A 21,477-nucleotide genomic window follows, 5' to 3' on the forward strand; every position below is an offset into this window, starting at 1 on the left:
TCTTCTTCTTTTTTTTGGTTCGTTGAAAAGAAAATCTATTTAACTGAAAATTCTAGTTATCCTTAGTGTTAAAAAATATAATGAAATGCTTAAAATTCAATTTTTTGTCTGTTTGCGGGACTAAGCAATATGCCGCAGTTTTTCGCCGTGTACAGGTCATGCATAACGCACATACTTGGCTTATCAGCGGAGGAAGGGTACCCACAATCCAGCCCAGATCGGATCGGGTGCGAGGCCCATTCAGATTTCGCTTTTTTGGCCATTCAGTTGCCTTATCGACGGCCATCGCGTTGGGTGTGCTTACACTTGAATTTAATTCGTTACCAATTTTTTTTCTGGTGAGGTGAAGTGCAGGTGCTGGTTCAGGTGCGTCGGAGTGAAATGGCAACCGCTTGCAATCGACTGACATGGTCGCTGTTAGTGGTGGTGGCGGTGATCGCGGTCATGTGCTCATCCGCGGAGGCTGCCGACAAGGAGGGCTTTCCCGTGGCCATAATCCACATAAATGACTTGCACGCCAGGTAAGGCACGATCGGATTGGATCGGTTTATGGCCAGCACATGCTCGTAAACCATGGCATACTATCAGGTCCACGTACTGATTTCGTTGCGTATGCCGATTTGACTGATTTCCCGATCCCGATAACGATACGGACGATGGGCCATGGCCATGGCGTATCGTTGAGCACGAGTCCACTCGAGATCTAATCCCCGCTTCGATTGCGATCCGTTCCATTTGCAGGTTCGAGGCCACGGACACCTCCGGTGGCACCTGCGACGAGGGCGAGGAGTGCATCGGTGGCTATCCGCGCACCGTCTACACCGTGAGGCGTCTGCTCCGGGAGCAGGCGGAGCTCAATCCCATCTACATCAATGCCGGCGACAGTTTCCAGGGCACGTTGTGGTACAACATCGGTCGATGGAACGTTACCCAGCAGCTGCTGAACCTTCTGCCCGCCGATGTGATGGTAAGTGATGGTATACATATGCGTTGCTTGATCTCCACAATTGACCAACCCTTGCAGACCCTCGGCAATCACGAGTTCGATCACGGAGTGGAGGGCGTGGTGCCATTCCTGGAGACGGTGGACACCAACATGCTGGTGGCCAACATGGACTGCGCCCACGAGCCCACCATGGAGGGCAAGTACAACAAGTCGATGATTATCGAGCGATCGGGCCGCAAGATTGGCGTGATTGGTGTTATCCTGGAGACAACCTACGTGAGTTTGGGTGATTCCACCATGCAGATGCCATATGAATTGAGTGGATATTATTGTGCTACAGGATCTGGCCAATACCGGCAAGGTGATCTTCCGCAACGAGAGCGACACCATTCGCGAGGAGGCGCAGCTGCTGAAGGCCCAGGGTGCCAACATCATCATCGTCGTCTCCCACTGCGGCTACGATGTGGATCAGCAGATCGCTGCGAATGCCGGCGACTGGATCGACGTCATCGTTGGCTCCCACTCGCACACCTTCCTCTACACGGGCGATCCGCCTGGGCCACACAACCCAGCCGGTGATTATCCCACCGAGGTGATCCACAGCTCTGGCCACCGCGTGCTCATTGTCCAGGCATCGGCCTATGCCCGCTACGTGGGCAACCTGATCGTCTACTTCGATGACAATGGCGATGTGCTGGACTACGAGGGTGACCCGCTCTACATGGACCAATCCGTGCCAGAAGGTCAGTACGATTGAGTCAGTAGGGTATCGTAACTTCTTAAGATCAATTCGTAACTGTACCTCTACTGCTCGAACGGCCTTATAATTCCCAAGTTGTTTTTCTATAAGAACTAATCCCTCGATTATTTGCTTGTTTTTATGTTATCATTTGAGTGCTTAATTTTTACTTGTTATTTTGTGTGAACTGCAAGTGATTTGTTTTCAGTGTACCTATAAGTTATGTTGTGTTGTTGTGTGCCATGTGAAAGTCCGCGATTGCAGGAGGATTGTATATCTGATGTGTTCTTGTGCATTGTGCTCCCCGTAGATGAGGAAGTTCTGGTGGCCATGCAGCCGTGGAAGGAGGTGATCGACGAGACGGGCAAGGTAGTGGTGGGCAACACCAAGGTGGATCTCACCAAGGACGATTGTGCCGCCGGAGAGTGCAACCTGGGCAACTTCTTTTGCGACGCCATGGTCCATTCTGTAAGTGGGAAGGCCTATTGTGGATCAAGTATATGCAATCTCTTCGCTTGCAGTTCGTCGGAATGGCTTCATATGAAGAAAAGGTCTGGACGAATGTATCCGCCGGACTCATGAACATCGGAGGACTCCGTGTGCCGCTCAACAGGGGCAGTGAGTATTGGAATTTAATAGAACATTCGACTTACAGATTTCGTATTAAGTATAATTAGAGTTCTTTTAAAAATAACAAAAATATAGGTATACGAAATTCGTTAGTTATATTTGCTATGCGATTATTTTTATTTTAAAGTAGAAATACTTCTAAAAAAAATGTAACATATTTCAAAAGATGGTATGCCGATTTTATGCCAAAATGGATCAGTTTTTAACCCATAGCGATAGAGATGTTTGTCCAAATATAGAATGCTATACCTCGTTGAACTCGTCACTAAATTCCCTTTCGAATGGCATACACAGTTTAAAATGGAATTTTTTGTCAATTTTTCGCAAAAAATTATGATTGCAAAAAATTAGAAAATTTGAAAAAAAATTAAATTTTTTAAATAAAAAAAAAGGGTTTAGAAATCGTTTATTTGGATAATTAGCCGTATAAAACAGTACTTTTTTTTAATATGTGACCATTTTTGGCCAAGTTATGGAATATTAAAATCTTCGGAAATATCATAATTTTGCCAAAATTAATCCCCAATTTTTCAACAAAAATTAATACTATTTTTGTTCATAGGATTGAAGTTGTTAATCCTACTATGGAATGCTATACCTCGTTGAACTCGTCACAAAATTCCCTTTCGAATGGCATTCACAGTTTAAAATGTAAATTTTTGTCAATTTTTCGCGAAAAAATGATTTTAAAAAATCAGAAAATTCGAAAAAAAAATATTTCCCGAAATCAATGCACGAGCTACAGGGATAGTTTATGTGGATCATAGGCTGCACAAAAAAGTCAATTTCTTGGTTCTGTGATCGATTTTGGCCAAGTTATAGCAAAAAAGTCCTCTGAAAATCTTAATTTGAATGTGTTCCTCAGATCTTACGTACGCCCATATAGTCAGCATGTCGCCCTTCGAGAACACGCTGGTTTCCTACAATCTGCCGGGCAGCAAGATAGTGGAGGCCATGGAGTGGGCCCTGAGCAAGGTGGATCTCGAGAACGGCGTGACCGGATCGTACATCAATCTGCAGTTCTCGGGCATCCGGGCGAAGTACGACTACACGAAGCCGGTGGGATCGCGTGTCATATCCGTAACGATTCGTTGTGCGGACTGCGAGGTGCCCAAGTACGAGCCTCTGGTATCCGACAAGCTCTATCGCCTCACATCGCCCAACTTCCTGCAGGCTGGTGGCGATGGCTACACCATGCTCGCCGAGGGCACTGACCTCCAGTACGTACATACAGGCCGCTCATCTTGCGTCCCATGTTGTAATACCATTTGATTTCAGGTGGGGAGTCACGGACTTGGATGCCCTAATCTCGTACAGCAATCACATCAATCCCATTTACCAGGGCCTCGAGGGACGCATCACAGTGCTCAACTGATTATATGTATTATATCCATAATGTGCAATTCTTGCAGTCACAATAAAGTTATCAGAGAAAGTACACAACCATATCTTTTCTCTGGAAGATTATTGATGCTGGGGAATAAGTTTGGAAGCAATAAATAGCATAATATAACCATATACCATTTGACCATCCCCTAAAGATGACATCGTTCTGGAGGCCATGGTGCCTTGGCAACTCGAGATGGAACCCATTGCCGAGCGGACAGTGGGCCAAAGTCGCGTGAATCTCCAGCAGAGTCGGTGCAGCAGTGGGGAATGCAATCTGGGTAACTTCTTCACCGATGCCATGCTTTATGCGGTAAGTATTGGTGGCTTCAACCCACTTGCAACTGACCTAGTCCAATGAGAATCTTCAGTTTGTCAAGGATGCTTCATCGTCGTCTGAGGAGAGTTGGAGTAACGTAACCATTGCCTTGACATCCACGGGAACTTTTCGAGTGCCTATTCCAGCTGGCAGTGAGTCCTGAAAACTACATGTATCCTTAATCGAACAATAAGACTAAGTATATCACCCCACAGACATCACCTACAAGCAATTGTTTGCCATGTGCCCATGGCAGAATAGACTGGTGGCCCTCAGTCTGCGTGGTAGGCACATTGTGGAGCTGCTGGAGCACGTGGTGGCGCCCATGAATGCCAGTTCGCCCACGCCGCGTTCCTCCCGATTCCTTCAGGTTTCCGGTCTCCGTATCCGTTACGATTTGAACGCCGATCAGCGAGTATTCAGTGTGCGAGTAAGGTGCTCCATGTGCCAGGTGCCCAGGTATATTCCACTCGATTTGGAACACAAGTACCGCGTGGTGGTCATGGAGTACCTGGCGAACGGCAAGAACGGATTCAGCGTAATCAGCGAAAATGCAGAAGATCCAGAGTAAGAGTGTTAAACAATGTTAATCATAAAATATAGTATTAAAAACCTTATTTTGCCAGGTTTGGTCCTTTCGACTTGGACGCCTTGATGGACTACATGAACTCCACCGGGCCAATAACGACTGCAATCGAGCAAAGGATTCAGTTTGTAAATACTTAGACTTATGGTATTGTCGAAACATTCAATAAACCTAAATAATAAAATATACATATGTATGGTATCATTTTGGAAAAAACTTACCTAGGCGCGAAACTATCGCTTTGCGTACTTAACACATCTCTAGCAGAACGACATAAAGCTTGCTACGATAGTTATTTATAATTATATAATTGGATTATTAATAGTTGCGTTGTACTTACATCTTTGTTTTAATATATTACATTTATTTTTACTTACTATGGAAACAAGATAACTTATTTATCGGTAAAATATCAAGTTATTCCAAAGTTAACGTGCCATGCGAGTCCCCCAAATGGCTGCCGATAATATTCGATTGCCCTACGCAGGCAATCGATATTCGCCGGCTATTTTCGATGGCCGACGAACGGCCACACCGATACACATTAAGGTTAGGAAGTTCGGACCGCCTGTGCGCACATTTCGAAGCGAGTAAACTGTGGTGAAGTGGGCTTGTTGTTTCACATCAAATAGAATCGGAAGCGTTCGCTTAACTGTCTCGTCAATAATTCGCAGTACCAGTTTAATTCACAGTAAGTTCTAAATTTCTATTTCCAGCGCCATTCCCATTTGCCCAATTGCATTTCAAGTTTAGGTGCAAGTGTGTGTGTGTGTGTGTCCCATTAGCGATTATATAAGAGCGAACAATCTGGCCGATAGCCGGCAAATCGTGTTTCCAGAATGTTCTGCTCATTGATAACTGGAAAGTAAACGATGTCTGCATTGTAGTTAATGATTACATCCTAATAATAATTTATTAAATCCACCTCAGCACACACAAACACGCATACGGGCGCGCACATTGGAAAGCTGGTGGAAACTCAGTTGCACATGTTTTCCCACTGCTTGCCGGCAATTTCACATTTATAAGAAGTCATTGCATGTGCTGCTACTGCTTGCCCTGCTTTCTTTCTTTCCACTCTCGTTTGCGGAAATTTTAGATTCATTGAATAACATCCCCTCCGATTTCGGGAGCAACATATTCGTCTTTCGCCCAAGTGCTGGGTTACATAAATCGTTTCTTCTGGAATGCTCGGTGGCAAGATGTTATTGTTGTTCGTTCCGCGGGGGGTGGGGGTGGGCACTGGAAGGAGGGGGCCTGGCCGGTACAGTGGAGCCTCGCTGCTGTAACGATTTGGTTTACATAATACCATCAGTACTACCTAAACTCATTGATTTGGTTTTATTTTTCCATTCAAAACATTTCCTTATAAATATCTCGTGTTGCGTGTTTTTAAAACTATTTCATCATTCTATATGATAAATAGATGATTATTGTTTAAATTCTTCTTATATTTCATTGTATTGTATTCACATTAATAACAAACTGAAAAAACGTATTCTTTCTGAGCAAATAGCTTATGCAATTCGTATAGAGATATTAATTAGTTTATGTAATTTTCGAAAATTGTGATTTTTATAAACAGAAACTAGATGTATGTACATCTGTATTTATCTTACCCACGTGTTATATGATATACATTAGCTATCTGATTATGCTGATAAAGAGTTCTATACATTGAGTTTTATTACACAAATGTATAATTTTCCTTTATAACTCTTCAATAATTCCCAATTTTGTGCGTTTATGTAATTTCCATACATATCCTCGTAAATATTTTTCCATTGGCTTTGCTGTCAGTAATCTGGGAAGCCTACATCAGTGATTGTCGAAAATCTCAAACGATCTGTGCTCACGTTATTTTCCCAATTTCACATTCAAAAACGAAGATTTCTGACCTTTGACCCGCTGGAAACACTCGCTTATCAACTAAGAAACTACGGGGTAAACAACGCAAAGAAACCGCATCTTAGTGAAACTCTTGGGCAGAACACGTGCTTTGGTTCATCTCTTGCTACCAGCCAGTAATCATCATCTCAAACCTTTTCTACTCTTCCACAGATGTTCCGTTTGCCAGTTTCGCTTGCTCGCTCCTCCATTAGCCGCCAGTTGGCCATGCGCGGCTATGCCAAGGATGTGCGTTTCGGTCCCGAGGTGCGCGCCATGATGCTCCAGGGCGTCGATGTGCTGGCCGATGCTGTGGCAGTGACCATGGGCCCCAAGGGTCGCAATGTGATCATTGAGCAGTCGTGGGGCTCGCCCAAGATCACCAAGGACGGCGTCACGGTGGCCAAGTCCATTGAGCTGAAGGACAAATTCCAGAACATTGGTGCCAAGCTGGTCCAGGATGTGGCCAACAATACCAACGAGGAGGCCGGTGATGGTACCACCACGGCCACCGTTCTGGCTCGCGCCATCGCCAAGGAGGGCTTCGAGAAGATCTCCAAGGGCGCCAATCCCGTCGAGATTCGTCGCGGTGTCATGCTGGCCGTTGAGACCGTCAAGGACAACCTGAAGTCCATGTCGCGCCCCGTGAGCACCCCCGAGGAGATCGCCCAGGTGGCCACCATCTCGGCCAACGGCGATCAGGCCATCGGCAATCTCATCAGCGAGGCCATGAAGAAGGTGGGACGCGATGGCGTCATCACCGTCAAGGATGGCAAGACCCTCACCGATGAGCTGGAGGTTATCGAGGGCATGAAGTTCGATCGCGGATACATCTCGCCGTACTTCATCAACTCGTCTAAGGGCGCCAAGGTGGAGTTCCAAGATGCCCTGCTCCTGCTGTCCGAGAAGAAGATCTCATCGGTGCAGAGCATCATTCCCGCTCTGGAGCTGGCCAACGCGCAGCGCAAGCCGCTGGTCATCATTGCCGAGGATATCGATGGTGAGGCCCTGAGCACCCTGGTGGTGAACCGCCTCAAGATCGGCCTGCAGGTGGCTGCCGTCAAGGCACCCGGTTTCGGCGACAACCGCAAGAGCACCCTCACCGACATGGCCATCGCCTCCGGCGGCATTGTCTTTGGCGATGATGCTGATCTCGTCAAGCTGGAGGATGTCAAGGTTAGCGATTTGGGTCAGGTCGGCGAGGTGGTGATCACCAAGGACGACACCCTGCTGCTGAAGGGCAAGGGCCAGAAGGACGATGTGCTCCGTCGCGCCAATCAGATCAAGGACCAGATCGAGGACACCACCTCCGAGTACGAGAAGGAGAAGCTGCAGGAGCGTCTGGCCCGCTTGGCCTCCGGCGTTGCCCTCCTGCGCGTTGGCGGCTCCAGCGAGGTGGAGGTCAACGAGAAGAAGGATCGCGTCCACGATGCCCTGAACGCCACCCGTGCTGCCGTCGAAGAGGGAATCGTTCCCGGAGGCGGCACCGCTCTGCTGCGTTGCATTGAGAAGCTCGAGGGAGTTGAGACCACCAACGAGGATCAGGTACGATAATCTATCTCTATCTGTTCTCTTATCCGTGTATTAATGTGTATGAAATCCCATAACAGAAACTCGGCGTGGAGATTGTGCGTCGTGCCCTGCGCATGCCATGCATGACGATTGCCAAGAACGCCGGAGTTGATGGCGCCATGGTGGTGGCCAAGGTGGAGACCCAGACCGGTGACTACGGCTACGATGCGCTGAAGGGCGAGTACGGCAACCTGATCGAGAAGGGCATCATCGATCCCACCAAGGTGGTGCGCACCGCCATCACAGACGCCTCCGGTGTGGCCTCGCTGTTGACCACCGCCGAGGCTGTGGTCACCGAGATCCCCAAGGAGGATGGTGCTCCTGCCATGCCCGGCATGGGTGGTATGGGCGGCATGGGAGGCATGGGCGGCATGGGTGGCATGATGTAAGCGACTGCCACTGACTGGTCGACAGCCGCAGAGGGGGAGGGAGATGTGATGAGAACCGAAACAAGCATACTGTTTAAGTCACGATGTGGAACGATGCCGCCGTGTGGCCGACGGCGAACGCAGCTCATCAGTTAACAGTCATCAGCAGTCGGAGCGAGACCCACCAATATCTCTTACATCGGTGCATCCAGCCGGAGACACATCACCCACCATTTGACACACATTCTAATCCTTGATGGAACCTTGTTTTGCTTCGCATTTATCCTTTGGCAAGAGCAGCGCAACATCAGCACACAAATCCAATCCAACCCAACCGGCTGGGTGTGCGCTCGCCCAGACTGCAGCGTTCGCTCCGCCACACGCCGTCGCCTCCATTGTGCTCCACGTTTTTTTAACTATTCCTTAACTCTATTTTTTTTTACATGTTATATATGTAAAGATACCGCTAGTTGTAAAATATATTAAATAAATCCGAAGTTAAATTGAGGAAACCTGCACGTCTTGTATCTCTGGCGGTTCGCTACTGGGTGGTTACTGGCGTCCCAAATGAGAAGATCGGTCGTCCGCTTTGAATTGTTGTGCTCAAATTTATATTTGTTGCTCTTTCGCTTTTTTGTTTGTTTTGTTTATTAATTATAAATACATTTAATAAAAAAAAACCTAAATAATGTAACGCTTAGATGTTTAAAAGAAAGAAAAATATGTTGCATATACTCCGCATACGGTTAATGGGTGCGGGGCCAGGAGGTGGCCTCTGCCAAGTGGATGCTCCCGCTGCCGCTCCTACTCCAGCTGATCCCGATCCAGATCCTGATCCCCTCCTGGCGCCGGCGTTAACGATTAACGATGACACAATGGCAGTACGTATGTGATCGATGGCGGCGATGGGTCGTCGGCTGCCCGCGCCGACTCCGCCCCTCGAGGCCTATGGCTATGACTTGTCTGGCGGCAGGAGGCTGTGCCCCGTTGTGCTGTGCTCCTACGCCAGCTGTTGCTACGTCTGGTGGCGCTGCTCCACCTTCACGTCCACCACGACCGCGCTTTTTACCCACTCCTAGCACTTGCGCTTGGGCGTGCGCCGCTTGACACCGCAGTTGTCCACCTTCTTGCTGCCCTTGGCGATGGCCAGCAGCTTCACGAGCTTCTTGTGCGAATCGCCCACGATCCAGCCGTGCTTCTGGTACGGCTCGTTCTCCTCGAAGTGTTTGCCCGGCGACGGTGACGCCTCCTCCGGCTCCAGTTCCGTTCGTTCGCCATCCCGCTGCTCGCTGCCAGCTCCAGCGCCGCGGGATTCACCGTCTGCGGCCTCCGTCTCGTCGTCCAGGCGTCCGAACTCATCGTCGCTGGAGCTGCTCCAGTAGTACAGCTGCTTCTCGCTGGCTGGCCGCTTTCTGCGCGCCGGCGACTGGCGGCTGGTCTGCGATTTTCGCTTGGCCTTCAGATTCTTATTGCTGCTGCTGCTGTTGTTGTTGTTATTGGTGGTGCTACTGGTGGTGGCGACGGAGCTGCTCCGCGGATGCGGTGCCGGCGGCGGTGGCTGCTGCTGATTGCCGCGCTGCCGCACCTTGCTCCACTCCCTTTGCGCTTCCGGTGCAGCTGCGGGCAGTGATGGTTGTGCTGGTGGCGGTGGTGTTGGCGCTATTGGTTCCTTCTCCGGCTCAGTGGCCTTCACCTTGGGCTGCTGCCTGGAGCTGCGAGTCCTTGCTGGTGGCTCAACTTGCACCTCCGCCTGCTCCTCCTCCTCTTCCTCATCCTCCCTACTTTCCTGCACCCTTGACTTCTCATTGGATCGCTTTTTGCGATTGTTTGTCGTCTTGGTTGCTGGAGCTTTGCTCTTGGCCGCTGCTTTGGACTTTCCCCTGGCAGGCGGAGTTAGCACTTCTGGCGCAGGCGCTGGCGGTGCCTGGACAACAGGAGGCACATGTGCTGGTGCTGGCGGCGGTGGCTGGTTTCGTTGCCTGGCACGTGGTTTTGGTTGCTCCGGCTCGGCAGGTGCTGGCTTCTTTTCGCTGGCGCGATTCTTTCGTTTACCTGCAGTCGCCTGTGGCGCTTGGGCTTTCTTGCTGGCCACTGGCGGAGCAACTGGCTCCGGCTGGGTGTTCGCCTCGCTGGTCTTGCGCTTGCGCTTCTGTTCCTGCTGCTCCTTCTGCTCGATCAGGGCTATGATGTCCTTGGTGGACAAGAACTCCTCGTACTCATCGGAGCTCCAAGTCTCCACCAGTTTCTTGGGTCGATTGGTGGCACAGCGACGCTTGGACTTGCGCTGTCCCTCGTCGATCAGCTGCTCGATCTCTTCGTGACTCATGCCCAGTTCGGACTGCAGCTTGCTCAAATCCTTGCGTGGCTTTCGATTGGACGAGGAAGAAGCAGAGGCAACGGCTTCCACCTTGGATTTCCCCTTTGTCTTGGTCGGTGCGGATTTGTTGGCTGCCTTCTTGGCCGTGTTGGCCGTGGAGTTCTTCGGCTTCCTGCCCGGTGGTAATGCACTGGGTGCTGGCATGGCCGCCGGCGCTGCCGGTGCTGCTGGCGCCGCCATGGGCTCCACTTGATGATGGTGGTGGTGGTGGTGATGATGGTGCTGATGATGCTGCTGCTGCTGCGGCTGATGATGCTGCTGCTGATGATGGTGGTGGTGGTGTGGCTGCATCTGCTGCTGTTGCTGCTGCTGCGGATGATGCCGATCCCAGCCCTCTTGCACCATCGTGGGTGGAGCCTCCATTTCCGTTGACTTGCCCGCTGCGCTACCGCCACGCAGCTCATCGAAGATCTGGTCGAGATTCGCTTGGTTCTTGGGCAACGCCTTAATCTTCGCCATTCCGGGCACCACACTGGGACCCGGAAGCAGTGCCGCCGATGGAGCCATCACTGGCGCCGCCTTGGCACTGCTGGCATGCTTGAATATCCGTCCCATGATCAGTGACTTGTTCTCGAAAGTTTTGGCCGTGGCGCGACTGGAACTGCTGCTGCTGCTCCGACTGCCCGTCCGGCTGTTATCCGCCGACGAGGATGAGGAGGACGATGAACTGGACGTGGAAACGGCACGTCCTCCTGCCTGCGGTTGAGTCACTCGCCCGGCGGCTACGACTCCACCTCTGACCTCCGGTTCTGGCTCCGGATCCACATCGCCATCGCAGCTCAGGGTTCCGAAGTCGTAGTCATCACGATCCGAGTAGCTGGCCGTCGAGACGCTGTTGTTGTCCTGCTCCTGCAGCAGATTCACGCACGTCTTGGGCTTCTGGAACGTTATGGGCGCCTTCTCCTCCAGTCCAATGTTCTTGAACGGCCGGTCGGGTATGATAATCCTACCGGATGCCGGTGGCAGCGTGGCCGAGCTGGCCACACCCGCCGCCGCCTTGATAATGGACGCATGCATGATGGTCTTTGAGGATGTGGAACTCTGTTGCTGCTCCATCGGTCCCGTTGGCGTCACTGTGGGCGTGCCCGTGGGCGTGGGTGTTGGCGTCGGCGTCTGTTGGTTCGCTGGCGGCAGTGAAGTCACCGTTGGAGCCACCGGTGCAGGCGGCAAATGGGGCAGAAATTCGCCACCAGGCTTCTCACTACCCAGCGCAATGTCCGCCAATTCCGTTAGCTTGCAGACGCCACGACCCGACTTAGCCAGCTCCAGCATGTCCATCTGCAGATTCACGTTCTCATAGCCCTTCATCGCGGCCTTCGTCTTAAAGCGGGACGTCGTGGTGGCCGAAAACTGCGACACAGCCGAGTAGCTGGGCGAGAGCCGATTGTGGTTGCTGCATGGAGGGGGATTCAAGGATGAATGATATGTGCTATGCAACTATGCTATATGCAACTATGGTAACTCACGTGGGCGTGGTGGTGGGGGTGACTGCTGGCGGGTTCCGGAACAGCTGCTGAATGACCGGCTGGTGGCACACGTTAGCAGCTGGCTGAGCAGGAGCAGGAACTGGCGCGGCAGCAGTTGCCTCGGCGGGTGGCGGCGGCGAGGGTGATGGCGATGGCGATGCCGGCGGTGGCAGGGAAAGCGATGGAGATGCGGGCGGAGGAAGCGATGGCGATGGTGAGGCCGGTGGCGGCAGCGAGGACGAGCGAGATGGCGATGGCGATGCTGGAGGAGGCGGTGGTTGCTTTCTGCCTGCCGTCACGATCACCGATGTGGTGGCTGGACCGGCGCCACCGCCGGGATGCGGACGTGGCGTTTCCGCGCTTTTCAGTATATTGCAGCACTCGTAGAAGAGACGCTCGTCGGGATTGAGATTGAGACGAGAGGCGGTCGGAGCTGTGGGACTGTGCTGGTTGTCGTGCAGCCGCAGACTTGCCTCCGTGATGACATGATGCACTTGCTCTTGCTGCTGCTGCTGCTGCAGCTGCTGTTGCTGATGGCGATGCTCCTGCTCCCTTTGCAGCTGGATCCTCTCCTGCTCCTGGACCCTCTGCAGCTCGCGCTCGCGCTCCCGCTCCCTCTCCTGATGGGCCATCTGAGCGGGCACCATGAGCACCGAGGCTCGCATCTGCTGCTGAGCTGCCGCCGGCTGCTCCTCCTGCTGCTGCTGCAGCATCGTCTCCGCTTGGCGTTCCCTCTTGTTTTCCAGATCGTGCGCATCCTGCGGACTAGACGGCGCCGTCTGCGACTGCAAGTACTCCTGCGCGGACACCTTGGACACGTGGGCCAGGGTCATGTTATGCTTGGACAGCGAGGTGGCGGTGAAGAAGCTTTTGCCGCACAGCTTGCAACCGAACTTCTCGGCATCCAGTTCGCTGCGCTGCGTCCGTTTCTTGGGACGCCGCGTGAGTAGGACACTCCTACGCCTCCTTCTTCGGCGGCCGCGTCCGCCACGTCCCAGATCCTGCGAGTAGCTCGTGTACACGCTCATCTCATCGTCCAGATCCATGTCCATCACCTCGGTGTTTGTGTTGTCGTCGCACATGGAACCAAAGTTCGAGTGCTCATCGTTCAAATTCGGAGCACTGCGCACACTCATCGACGTGGGCGGGCGATAGTATTTGTCCTGGTCCTGATCCTGATCCTGGTCGGGATCACCTTCGCCATCAAACTCGTCGTGGGCAAACTCAAAGTCCTCGTTGGTGGTGGCCGACATGATCTTCTCGTTGACGTTCTTCGCAATCTCCGTAAGGTAGTTGTCATCCTCCTCGGGATTCTCGTTTGTTGTCGGCGTCGCTGACTGGTCCTTGGGCGCCGCCTTGTGCTCCGCCTGCTCCTTGTGTATGTTCTTGTTGAGCCGCGGATCCCGACTGAAGGTGGCCGCCGGTGGCAACTGCTCCTGTTTATCCAGTTTACTTTGCTGCTGCCTCGTCAGTTGTTGCTCCCTGGCGACGGCGCTGCTCAGGATGCTGGGCCGCAGGATGGAACTAACGGGCAGCTGGGCCTGATTGTTTCCGCCCGCCGGCTGCGCCTCCTTGGCCTCCCGGGCCTCCTTGGCCAGCAGTTGCTTCTCGATGCCAATGGAGAAGGACTCTAGCGAGGATTTGAGCAGACTGATATTCTCATTGGTGGCCTTGCCAACGCCACCAACACCACCAGCCTTTCCCCTTCGATAGTAGCAACTCTGGCGACGCTTCGGCCTGCCGCGCACGGGCGGATTGGCTGGTGACTCCGTCACGGTGTCGGCCGCCTCCTTCTTCGCCAGCTTCGCGGCAGCCGCGGATGATGGTCCTAGGGCTGCATTCCGCTTGGTGCTGGGCATCAGCAGCATTCCGGTGAGCAGCAAATCCTCGCTCTTCTCGTACGCCAGATTCTCCAGCTTCTTGAGGTTATCCCTGCGTGCATTGTCGATCTTAAAGCTTTCCAGCAATTGATCGGCCACAATGGCGGCCAGTTCGTTCTTTCGCCGACGACGTTGCTTCTTTTTGGCGGGCAGCTCCTCGTCCTCCTTGACCGGCGGCGCTTCCTCAGCTGGCGTCGCTGCCGTTGGTATCGGCTGCTCCGATTGGGCGAGACTGTGGAAGCCCGACGACGTGTTGTTGTTCAGATTGCTGCTGTGCTCCTCCATCAGGGAGCTGCAGTTCGTCTCGGCCATGGTGGTGGGCGGTGGAGTCGCTGTGCGGGTTGGTAGTGGCAGCACGGCGGGCGCCACCGAGATGACGGACACGGGCACTGGTGCCGGAACAGACGTCTCCGGCAGCGGCAGGCTCACGGGCACAGGATCCGGCGATTCCGGAGACTCCGATGACGGAGTACCTGCCGGAATGGTCGTTGAATTGGTGGCCGGCATTACAGTTTCCGCCTTCTTATCCCTGAGACTCGTTATTGGACCTTGAACCCGAACGGAAAGCTGGGGCTCGACGACAGCGGGCGTGGGAGCTGGGGTTGGATCTGGCAGCGATGGCATCTCTTCCTTCGCATCGCCATTCACCGGCAGCGGGATGCACTGCTGCAAGGACGCCGCCGGCAGAGTTTCCTCCAAGGCTAGCAGGGCGGAGCGACAGTCGATGGTTCGCGAGCGCATGGAACGCTTCTTGGGCGTTAGATTCTTGACAGGCACAGGCTGCGGAGCAGGTGTCACTGGCACCAGAGCAACAGGAGGAGCAACAATAGCTGGAATAGCATTGACAGTTTGGGATTTGTCCAGGGCAGCGGAGGGAAGCACTTCCGCGCAGGCTTGCAACGGCATGATGCAGTTGCTCGACTTGGGAGGCGTTTCCTCCAGCTTTTCCTTCTCCCTCTCCCTTTCGCGTTCCCTCTCTCTTTCCTTTTCCTTTTTGGCCTGCTGCTCCTCCTCATCGTCGTCCGGAAAACTCGCCTGGACAGCCATGATGACCGAGTTGATGGCATCGTCGATATGATTGTTGACCACCTCATCCATGCGAGGACACGCCTTGGCCTGTCCCTTTCCGTGTTCCTTTTTGGAGTTGCCCGTTCCCTCGGTGGAGCGCTTCTTGCCACCCGAACTCTTCACGGGATGAACGGGCGCTGCAACCGTTGCGGAAACCGACACTGCTGGTGGACCACTGGAGGGCACCACCACGCCAGTGCCGGGATTGCGCACCTGTGGAATCTTGAGCAGATCCAGGTTGGAGTAATAGTGCGAGGCCAGCGGTGCCGGCACTCCTGGCACTCCCGGCATGGGCAGCTGGCAGCTCACTGGAGCACCACCAACTGGTGTAGGAAGTGGTGCACCAACTGGCTGCGGTTGCGGCGCTAGCGCATTTGCATTCGTCACCAAGGGCAGTGGCACCAGTGGCATTGGCAACTCCTGCTGCATCCTTGGCGGCGGCACCGGTGACGGTTTCCTGCTCGACTTCTTCGACAGATCCAGCGGCTCCATTTCCATGTCCAAGCCGATCAGATTCCGTGCCTCGAAACCACAGATCGTCTGCCGCCTGGCGGGCATACCGCCAGCACGATGATGCGGCAGTCCGACGAGTCCCGGGTCACCCGTGGTGCCGGATATCAATGGCTTGTGGAGCACTCCGCGCTGACTGGTCAGATTGAGGGGCTGATGATCCGCCATCACGAACATTGCTGTGGGCGCGGGATTGGGATTGGAATTCGCTGGCGCTTGCAGTTGGGGCATATACAGCTTGGGCAGCATGTTAACATTCACAGGCACTGGCATTCCCTGCATGCCCAACGGCATTGCCACGGGCACGGGCACAGGCACGAGAGGAACTGCGACGGGAACGGGCGGCGCTGGATTCGTAGGCGGCACTGGCAGCGTCGCTTCCAGTGGGGGATACTGTTTGAGGGCGGCCAACGAAGCTGGTGGCTTCGGTGGTGGGGCAACAATCTGTTTAGCCGCCGCCTTGGTGGGCGTTCGTCTCGTCGGTGGATGAACCAAAGCGGTGGCAACTGGCGGCGGAGCAGGTGCAGCGACGGGCAGAGGAACAAGTCCAGCGACTGGCAGAGGAGCTGCTGTCGCAACTGGTGGTGGAGGAACTGGCGCAGACACTACTGGCACTGCCACTGGCATGCTGGCAAATATGGGAGGCTGCAGCGCTGGAGGAACAGGAGCGGCATTGAAAGTGGATTGAGCAAGGGCAGGCGGTGGAAGTGCAGGTGGTATGGCAACTGCTTCCGGCAGCTCCACTGCTGGTGCTTTCCGCACCTGGCTCGACTCCGCCACGGTCTCTGGTGTGGTATCCACCTTGATTATGCGCCGTGACACCGCCTTGCGTTTGGGCGTCTTTGGCTGCACTCGCTCCTTTTCGGCGACCACAGAGGCAGCAGGTGACTGGTGGTCCACTGGTTTCGGTGTCTTGTCGTGCTTCTCAGCCGGCCTATCCTGCTGGAGTTTCTCCTTTTCCTTTTGCAACGGCGCAGGCGGAGGCACTTGCTCCGTTTTGAGCTTCTCCTCCAGTTTGCCGGTGAGCATGGCTATGCAATCGCTAATCCTCTTGCTGCGCTTAACAGTCGAATTCGGCGTCGCCTGTCGATTGGCGGCGCAGAAGGGTGGAGCCACGGCTGCAGCAGCTGGCGGGGATTTGGTGGCCGGCGCTGGGGTAGTGGGCGGTGTGGGCATTAGCTGCTTACTAGGCGTGGGCGACGCGGGCTCTGATTCATGAGCGGAGGCGTTTGGAGCGGCTGCCTCCGGAAGAGTTTGAGGCAGCTCCAGACGCAGGGATGGCTTTTCCTCAGCGGGAGATCGTGACTTGGCAGTGACTGTCGGTGCGGGCGCTTTGGCCTCCGCCTTGGCTGGCATTTTATCCGATTCGACTGATGCCGGCGGTTCTGGTGGGGATTTGACCTTCTCCAGCTTGGCCTTTTGCTGCTGCTGCTGTTCCTGCTTTTTCTGCTGCTGCTTTTGTTGTTGCTGCTTCTGTTTGCGGCGACTGCGCTGCTGCTGGGCGGCGACAGCAGCGGCCGAGGAGCCGGTGGCCACCACAGATGAACGCGAACGGGATCTGGTGGTGCGCAGCAGGTGTTGATTGTAGATTCTCTTGGTGCTGCTGCGCTGCTGCTTGGATTTGGATTTCGACTTGACCAGCGACTTGGCCATGGACTTGGCCTTCGCCTTGTTCTTGGCCTTGCGCTTGGCCTTATTGTCTACCGGAAAGATCTTCTTGCAGATGCGCTTGGCGGGCAGGTTCTCCAGCATTTTCCGAATGGATTCAGCTGCAAATTGGATAATATTGAAATGTGTGCAAGGGAACTCGAAGACTCACAGCATACTCACCATCGCTGGGCCTTTGGCGTGGCGAGTTCTTCAACTTGGATGAACTGGACACGCTCTCCTCGCCCTCCGCCTCGCCATCGCCATCTACCTCGGCATCGCCATCGCCATCGCCCGTTCCCTCCTCCACTTCCACCTCCAGCTTTTCCTTCTTGCGCGCGGAGAGCTGCTTGAGCGGCTTCTTGGAGAAGGCACGTCGCTTCTTGGTGCCGCAGTAGTAGCGGTACTTGCGCTTCTTGGCCAGCGACCACACATAGTCGCCAGAGCAGTCCAGCATGTGGCGATAGAGATCCATGAGGCCGCTGCACTTGCGACCGCACTTGGTGCAGCTGGAAGGAGCGGACGAGGTGGACGACAGCGTCGTGGTGGCAGCGGAGGAGGTGCAGGTGGAGTTGGACATCGAGGTGCGGGTGGCGGTGGACAGCAGCGTGGAGGCGGACGATGAGCTGGGCGAGCAGGACGACGATGAAGACGCATTGCCCGATCCCGAAGCCGGTGATGGTTGTTGCTGCTCCAGTGCCGATAGCGGAGTGGGTGTGGACACCTCGTATGATGAGCGCGACGAGGCCGACGATCTGGTCTCCTCCTCCGGTTGCACCTGCTCCTGCTTGGGCTGCTGCACTGTGGCGGCCGGCGCAATCTGCGGCCATCGGATGCAGTTGCTCTCGGCGGCAAATCGCCCCAGCGCCCGTTTCGGGATGAAGAGGTGGCGCAGCAGATTGCCGGCCAGCAGCTCGCGTCCCACGACCTCGTAGTGCGTGGCGTAGATGTGCGAGTGGCGGAAGGTCTTGTGCTCCTCCAGCGACTTGCGCTGGTCGAACTTGGCGCCGCAACAGATGCACAAGTAGAGACGCGGCCGTGCCCACTCGCCGCTGAGCACGACGGCCTTTTGGTTCCTGCTACGCTCCCGCTGGTCCCGCTCCCGCTGTCGTTCCTGTTCGCTGCTGCCGCCTCTCGGCTGGAGCTGCAGCAGGGAGAGAAAACTCTCGTCGGCGAACGTTTGCGGCAGCAGATCGTCACCGGGATGCGAGTCCAGGCCCTCGTCCTCCTCCTCGTTCTCGCACTTGATGACCGCCTGCTCGTTCTGCTCGAGAATGATGTGCGGCAACAGGCGGTGGTCCAGGATGAGATTTAGCTGATCCAGGAGGCGGCGCTGCTCCTGGTTCTGCTCCTCCGTCAATGAGAGCGAGAGATCGTGCTTCTGACGCATCGTCAGCTGCGTCCACATGTCCAATTTGGAGAGATCGCGCAGTCCCAGGTAGTTTGGCTGCTTCAGCTTCTTGACCAGCCGACCGCCTTCGTTGATCAGCGTGAACTTCTTTACGTAGTCCCATTTCCACTTCCAGCTGTGCTTCGTGTGCGGTCTCCGGCGGAATTTGGCCAGCGGTAGGAGTTCCCCCGTGCCGCCAAATTGATCCGCGGTCAGCAGCGTGGGATAGGAGGCGCCGCCAGGTCCCAGCTGGCTGGGTCCGTGCAGCATAATGAGGTCTGACTTTTGGGATGCGGACGACGATGTGGATGACGTTGTGGACGTCGAAGACGAGGTGAACAACCGTCCGTCGAGGTGATTCTGCAGGTTGTGCCGCACATTAGAGATCACATCCTTGTAGAACTTGTCATCGAACACTGAGTTGGCGACGGAGGCGGAGGATGAGACGCAGGCCATGCTGGCTGGCAGCCGGAAGACTGCATCCGGATTGACAGACTCCTGCAGAGCCATGTTACCCGCTGCAGCGGTCTGCTGATGCGACTGCGACTGTTGATGCTGATTCTGTTGCTGTCGCTGCGCCGCCGCCCGACTGCTGCTCCGGGATTTGCTGCTGGGCGTGGCCAGGGGCGGCGGCTCCTCCTCCTTGCGCTGGTTTCGATTCCGATGACTGGGCAGACGGTTCTGGGTAAGACCAAGGCGAAAGAGCACCGGCTCGTCGGCGCCCATCAGGCCCGGCTTGGGGGCATGGCCATCCTCCGGATGATGGAGCGAATGCTGCTGGCGCTGGTGTCCCAACAGGTGATCCGCGTCCTGGAACCGCAGGCGACACGGCTGGCAGCCGAAATACTTGTCCGCATGCTGCTCGCTGAGGTGCTGGAACAGTTGCTCCAGATGCTTGGCCGGCAGGCAGATCTGCGGGGGCGTGGCCTGGCGGCGATTGCCCTGCTGGCCACACCACTGGCAGCCGGGGAAGCCGCCGGCGGGATGGGAATTGGAGCTGGTGGAACGACCGCTGCAGCGTCTCTCCTGCCGCTCGGTGTGGAACTTGTCCACATGCTTGGCCTGCAGCTTGCCGGAGGCGAACTTCCTATCACAGTACAGACACAGAACCTTCGAGTGCGCGGCTCCACCCAGGTTTGCGGCCTCTTCCCGCTCGCGCTCGCGCTCCTTCTCCCGTTCTCGTTCCCGTTCCTCCGTCATCTGATGCAGCTTCTCCACCAAACGGGGCAGCCGCTCCAGCGGCAGGCTGCAGATCAGCGAGAGCGGCTCCTGTTCCGCCTCCGGCTGATCCTCGTGCGGTTCCACCTCTTCCTGTTCCGCGTCCACATCCTCCTCCTGCCGGGTCTGCCGTTTCTTGCGCGGATTGGATGCGGCAGCGGCCGTGGCTGGTGCCGTTGCCGGTCCAATTGGATTCTTGCCGTTGACCTGCTCCTCCGAGAACTTGAAGCCACGGCGCAGGCCGAAGCGCGACATGGTCTTCATGTGGAGGCCACTGGGTCGTCCGTGGTTGCGTTGCACAAGTTAACTGCTTCGCCACTCCTGCAAGCAGTGCGGGGTGTGCGAACAACAATTTACTGCTGCACACACACTGCTTCGTTCTTCCTTCTTCTTTTTGTTGACAAATAAACCGCAAGAAGAAGCAGCGAAAAACAAAAACTACTCACACACACACGTACGCACACACACTCGCACGCACACCTGCTCAATTGGAAATTATACAATAAACATTTTCAACTCCTCGAATTGATCTCGCTCTGCTATCGGACTCTATTGTTTTGGCCAACAGCTATATATAGCATCACTCCACTGCACAAGACCACACTGTCCACTTTGGATATCCCGACTTGGTCTCGACTTGGTCTCTCCTGCGTATCGAAAATACGTTCCGTTTTGTTTCGTTCTCTTCGTTTTGTTCTATGTTTCGTTTCGTTGTATTGCACTTGTATTCCGGGATTTCACGGGATTGCTTTCCGTTTTGTTGTTTTGTTTCTTGTTTTTTTTTTCTTGTATTTTTTGTTCTTTTCGCTTGGATGCGGACCAGACCAGGAGCGCCAACGGATCCGTATCAGTGCATTGCATTTAAATTTAAGCACGGCATTGCAGCAGCTCGCCCACCAGTGTAGCGCATTCAATTTTCCCTGGCCGTTCTTTCCACCCTAACAACTGCGTTAGGAGGTATCTAACGTTTAGCCCAAATCGATGCGTGCGTACGGCGCAGAGGGGGCGGCGGCGCGGGCGAAGGGGGCGGGGCACGGCAGCAGGACAACGACGACAACGACAACGATACTTTGTGGGAAACGTACTCGGAATCGGAATCGGAATCGTACTCGTACTCGTTCTCTTTCCCGTTCTGATGCTAGCGATATTGGGTAAACGATTTTTCGGCGACGGCGGCGGCATTATCAGCCATCGAATTGTGCTATATAAACAGCAAATTCGATTTCACTGTCCTACCAGCGCTCGTGTGTGTATATATTTGGTTCGTTCGCACACGCACACATAGCACACACAGCAGCAGCAGGAGCGACCGAAATGTTAAATGTGTGTGTTTTTCTACTCTTTTTTTTTCTTATGGGAAATCGAAATCGCGTCAAAATGGTCGGGCTTGCCAGTGTGTACACACTTGTACCCACTGGCGAGGAAGGTACTCGAACTATCGATAGTTGCGTCTCTAGCAGCGATACTTTGCACATTGTTCTACGTGAA

General features: G+C 54.4%; 3 protein-coding genes across 4 annotated transcripts; 2 read left to right on the forward strand and 1 right to left on the reverse strand.

Moving 5' to 3' along the window:
- Window positions 1-211: 211 nt before the first annotated feature.
- Window positions 212-4,746, forward strand: LOC117147170 (apyrase). 2 transcript variants are annotated; one of them, XM_033313954.1, is made up of 8 exons: window positions 212-521; window positions 742-967; window positions 1,025-1,222; window positions 1,287-1,689; window positions 1,996-2,153; window positions 2,207-2,303; window positions 3,181-3,535; window positions 3,594-3,744. In XM_033313954.1, the coding sequence occupies exons 1-8, from the start codon at window positions 382-384 to the stop codon at window positions 3,688-3,690; spliced, it is 1,674 nt and encodes a 557-aa protein (XP_033169845.1). In that variant the 5' UTR covers window positions 212-381; the 3' UTR covers window positions 3,691-3,744. The 2 variants fall into 2 exon arrangements, with proteins under 2 accessions (XP_033169845.1, XP_033169847.1); XM_033313956.1 differs by lacking the exons at window positions 1,996-2,153; window positions 2,207-2,303; window positions 3,181-3,535; window positions 3,594-3,744 and adding exons at window positions 3,857-4,014; window positions 4,073-4,172; window positions 4,236-4,587; window positions 4,647-4,746 and having other exon boundaries at window positions 350-521.
- Window positions 4,747-5,141: 395 nt separating this feature from the next.
- On the forward strand, window positions 5,142-8,945 carry LOC117148440 (heat shock protein 60A). The gene is made up of 3 exons (XM_033315813.1): window positions 5,142-5,297; window positions 6,668-8,038; window positions 8,104-8,945. The coding sequence occupies exons 2-3, from the start codon at window positions 6,668-6,670 to the stop codon at window positions 8,452-8,454; spliced, it is 1,722 nt and encodes a 573-aa protein (XP_033171704.1). The 5' UTR covers window positions 5,142-5,297; the 3' UTR covers window positions 8,455-8,945.
- A 97-nt stretch (window positions 8,946-9,042) lies between these two features.
- Window positions 9,043-21,366, reverse strand: LOC117148439. Its single transcript, XM_033315812.1, has 3 exons — window positions 17,565-21,366; window positions 12,277-17,503; window positions 9,043-12,203 (listed from the first exon to the last, which is right to left on the reverse strand). Exons 1-3 carry the CDS (start codon window positions 20,251-20,253, stop codon window positions 9,509-9,511), a joined length of 10,611 nt encoding a protein of 3,536 aa, XP_033171703.1. The 5' UTR covers window positions 20,254-21,366; the 3' UTR covers window positions 9,043-9,508.
- Window positions 21,367-21,477: the final 111 nt, after the last annotated feature.

Source organism: Drosophila mauritiana, chromosome X (genome assembly GCF_004382145.1).
Source record: "Drosophila mauritiana strain mau12 chromosome X, ASM438214v1, whole genome shotgun sequence".
Classification (NCBI taxonomy): Eukaryota; Metazoa; Arthropoda; class Insecta; order Diptera; family Drosophilidae; genus Drosophila; species Drosophila mauritiana.

Bases quoted from the DNA above. Each gene is read 5' to 3' on its own strand.
- LOC117147170 (XM_033313956.1), top strand. From the start codon at position 382: ATGGCAACCGCTTGCAATCGACTGACATGGTCGCTGTTAGTGGTGGTG. The intron at 1,690-3,856 runs GTCAGTACGATT...CATCCCCTAAAG, and splicing joins GGACCAATCCGTGCCAGAAG to ATGACATCGTTCTGGAGGCC. The intron at 4,173-4,235 runs GTGAGTCCTGAA...ATCACCCCACAG, and splicing joins AGTGCCTATTCCAGCTGGCA to ACATCACCTACAAGCAATTG.
- LOC117148440 (XM_033315813.1), top strand. From the start codon at position 6,668: ATGTTCCGTTTGCCAGTTTCGCTTGCTCGCTCCTCCATTAGCCGCCAG. The intron at 8,039-8,103 runs GTACGATAATCT...ATCCCATAACAG, and splicing joins AGACCACCAACGAGGATCAG to AAACTCGGCGTGGAGATTGT.
- LOC117148439 (XM_033315812.1), bottom strand. From the start codon at position 20,253: ATGAAGACCATGTCGCGCTTCGGCCTGCGCCGTGGCTTCAAGTTCTCG. The intron at 17,504-17,564 runs GTGAGTATGCTG...TCCAATTTGCAG, and splicing joins ACGCCAAAGGCCCAGCGATG to CTGAATCCATTCGGAAAATG. The intron at 12,204-12,276 runs GTGAGTTACCAT...CCCTCCATGCAG, and splicing joins ACCCCCACCACCACGCCCAC to CAACCACAATCGGCTCTCGC.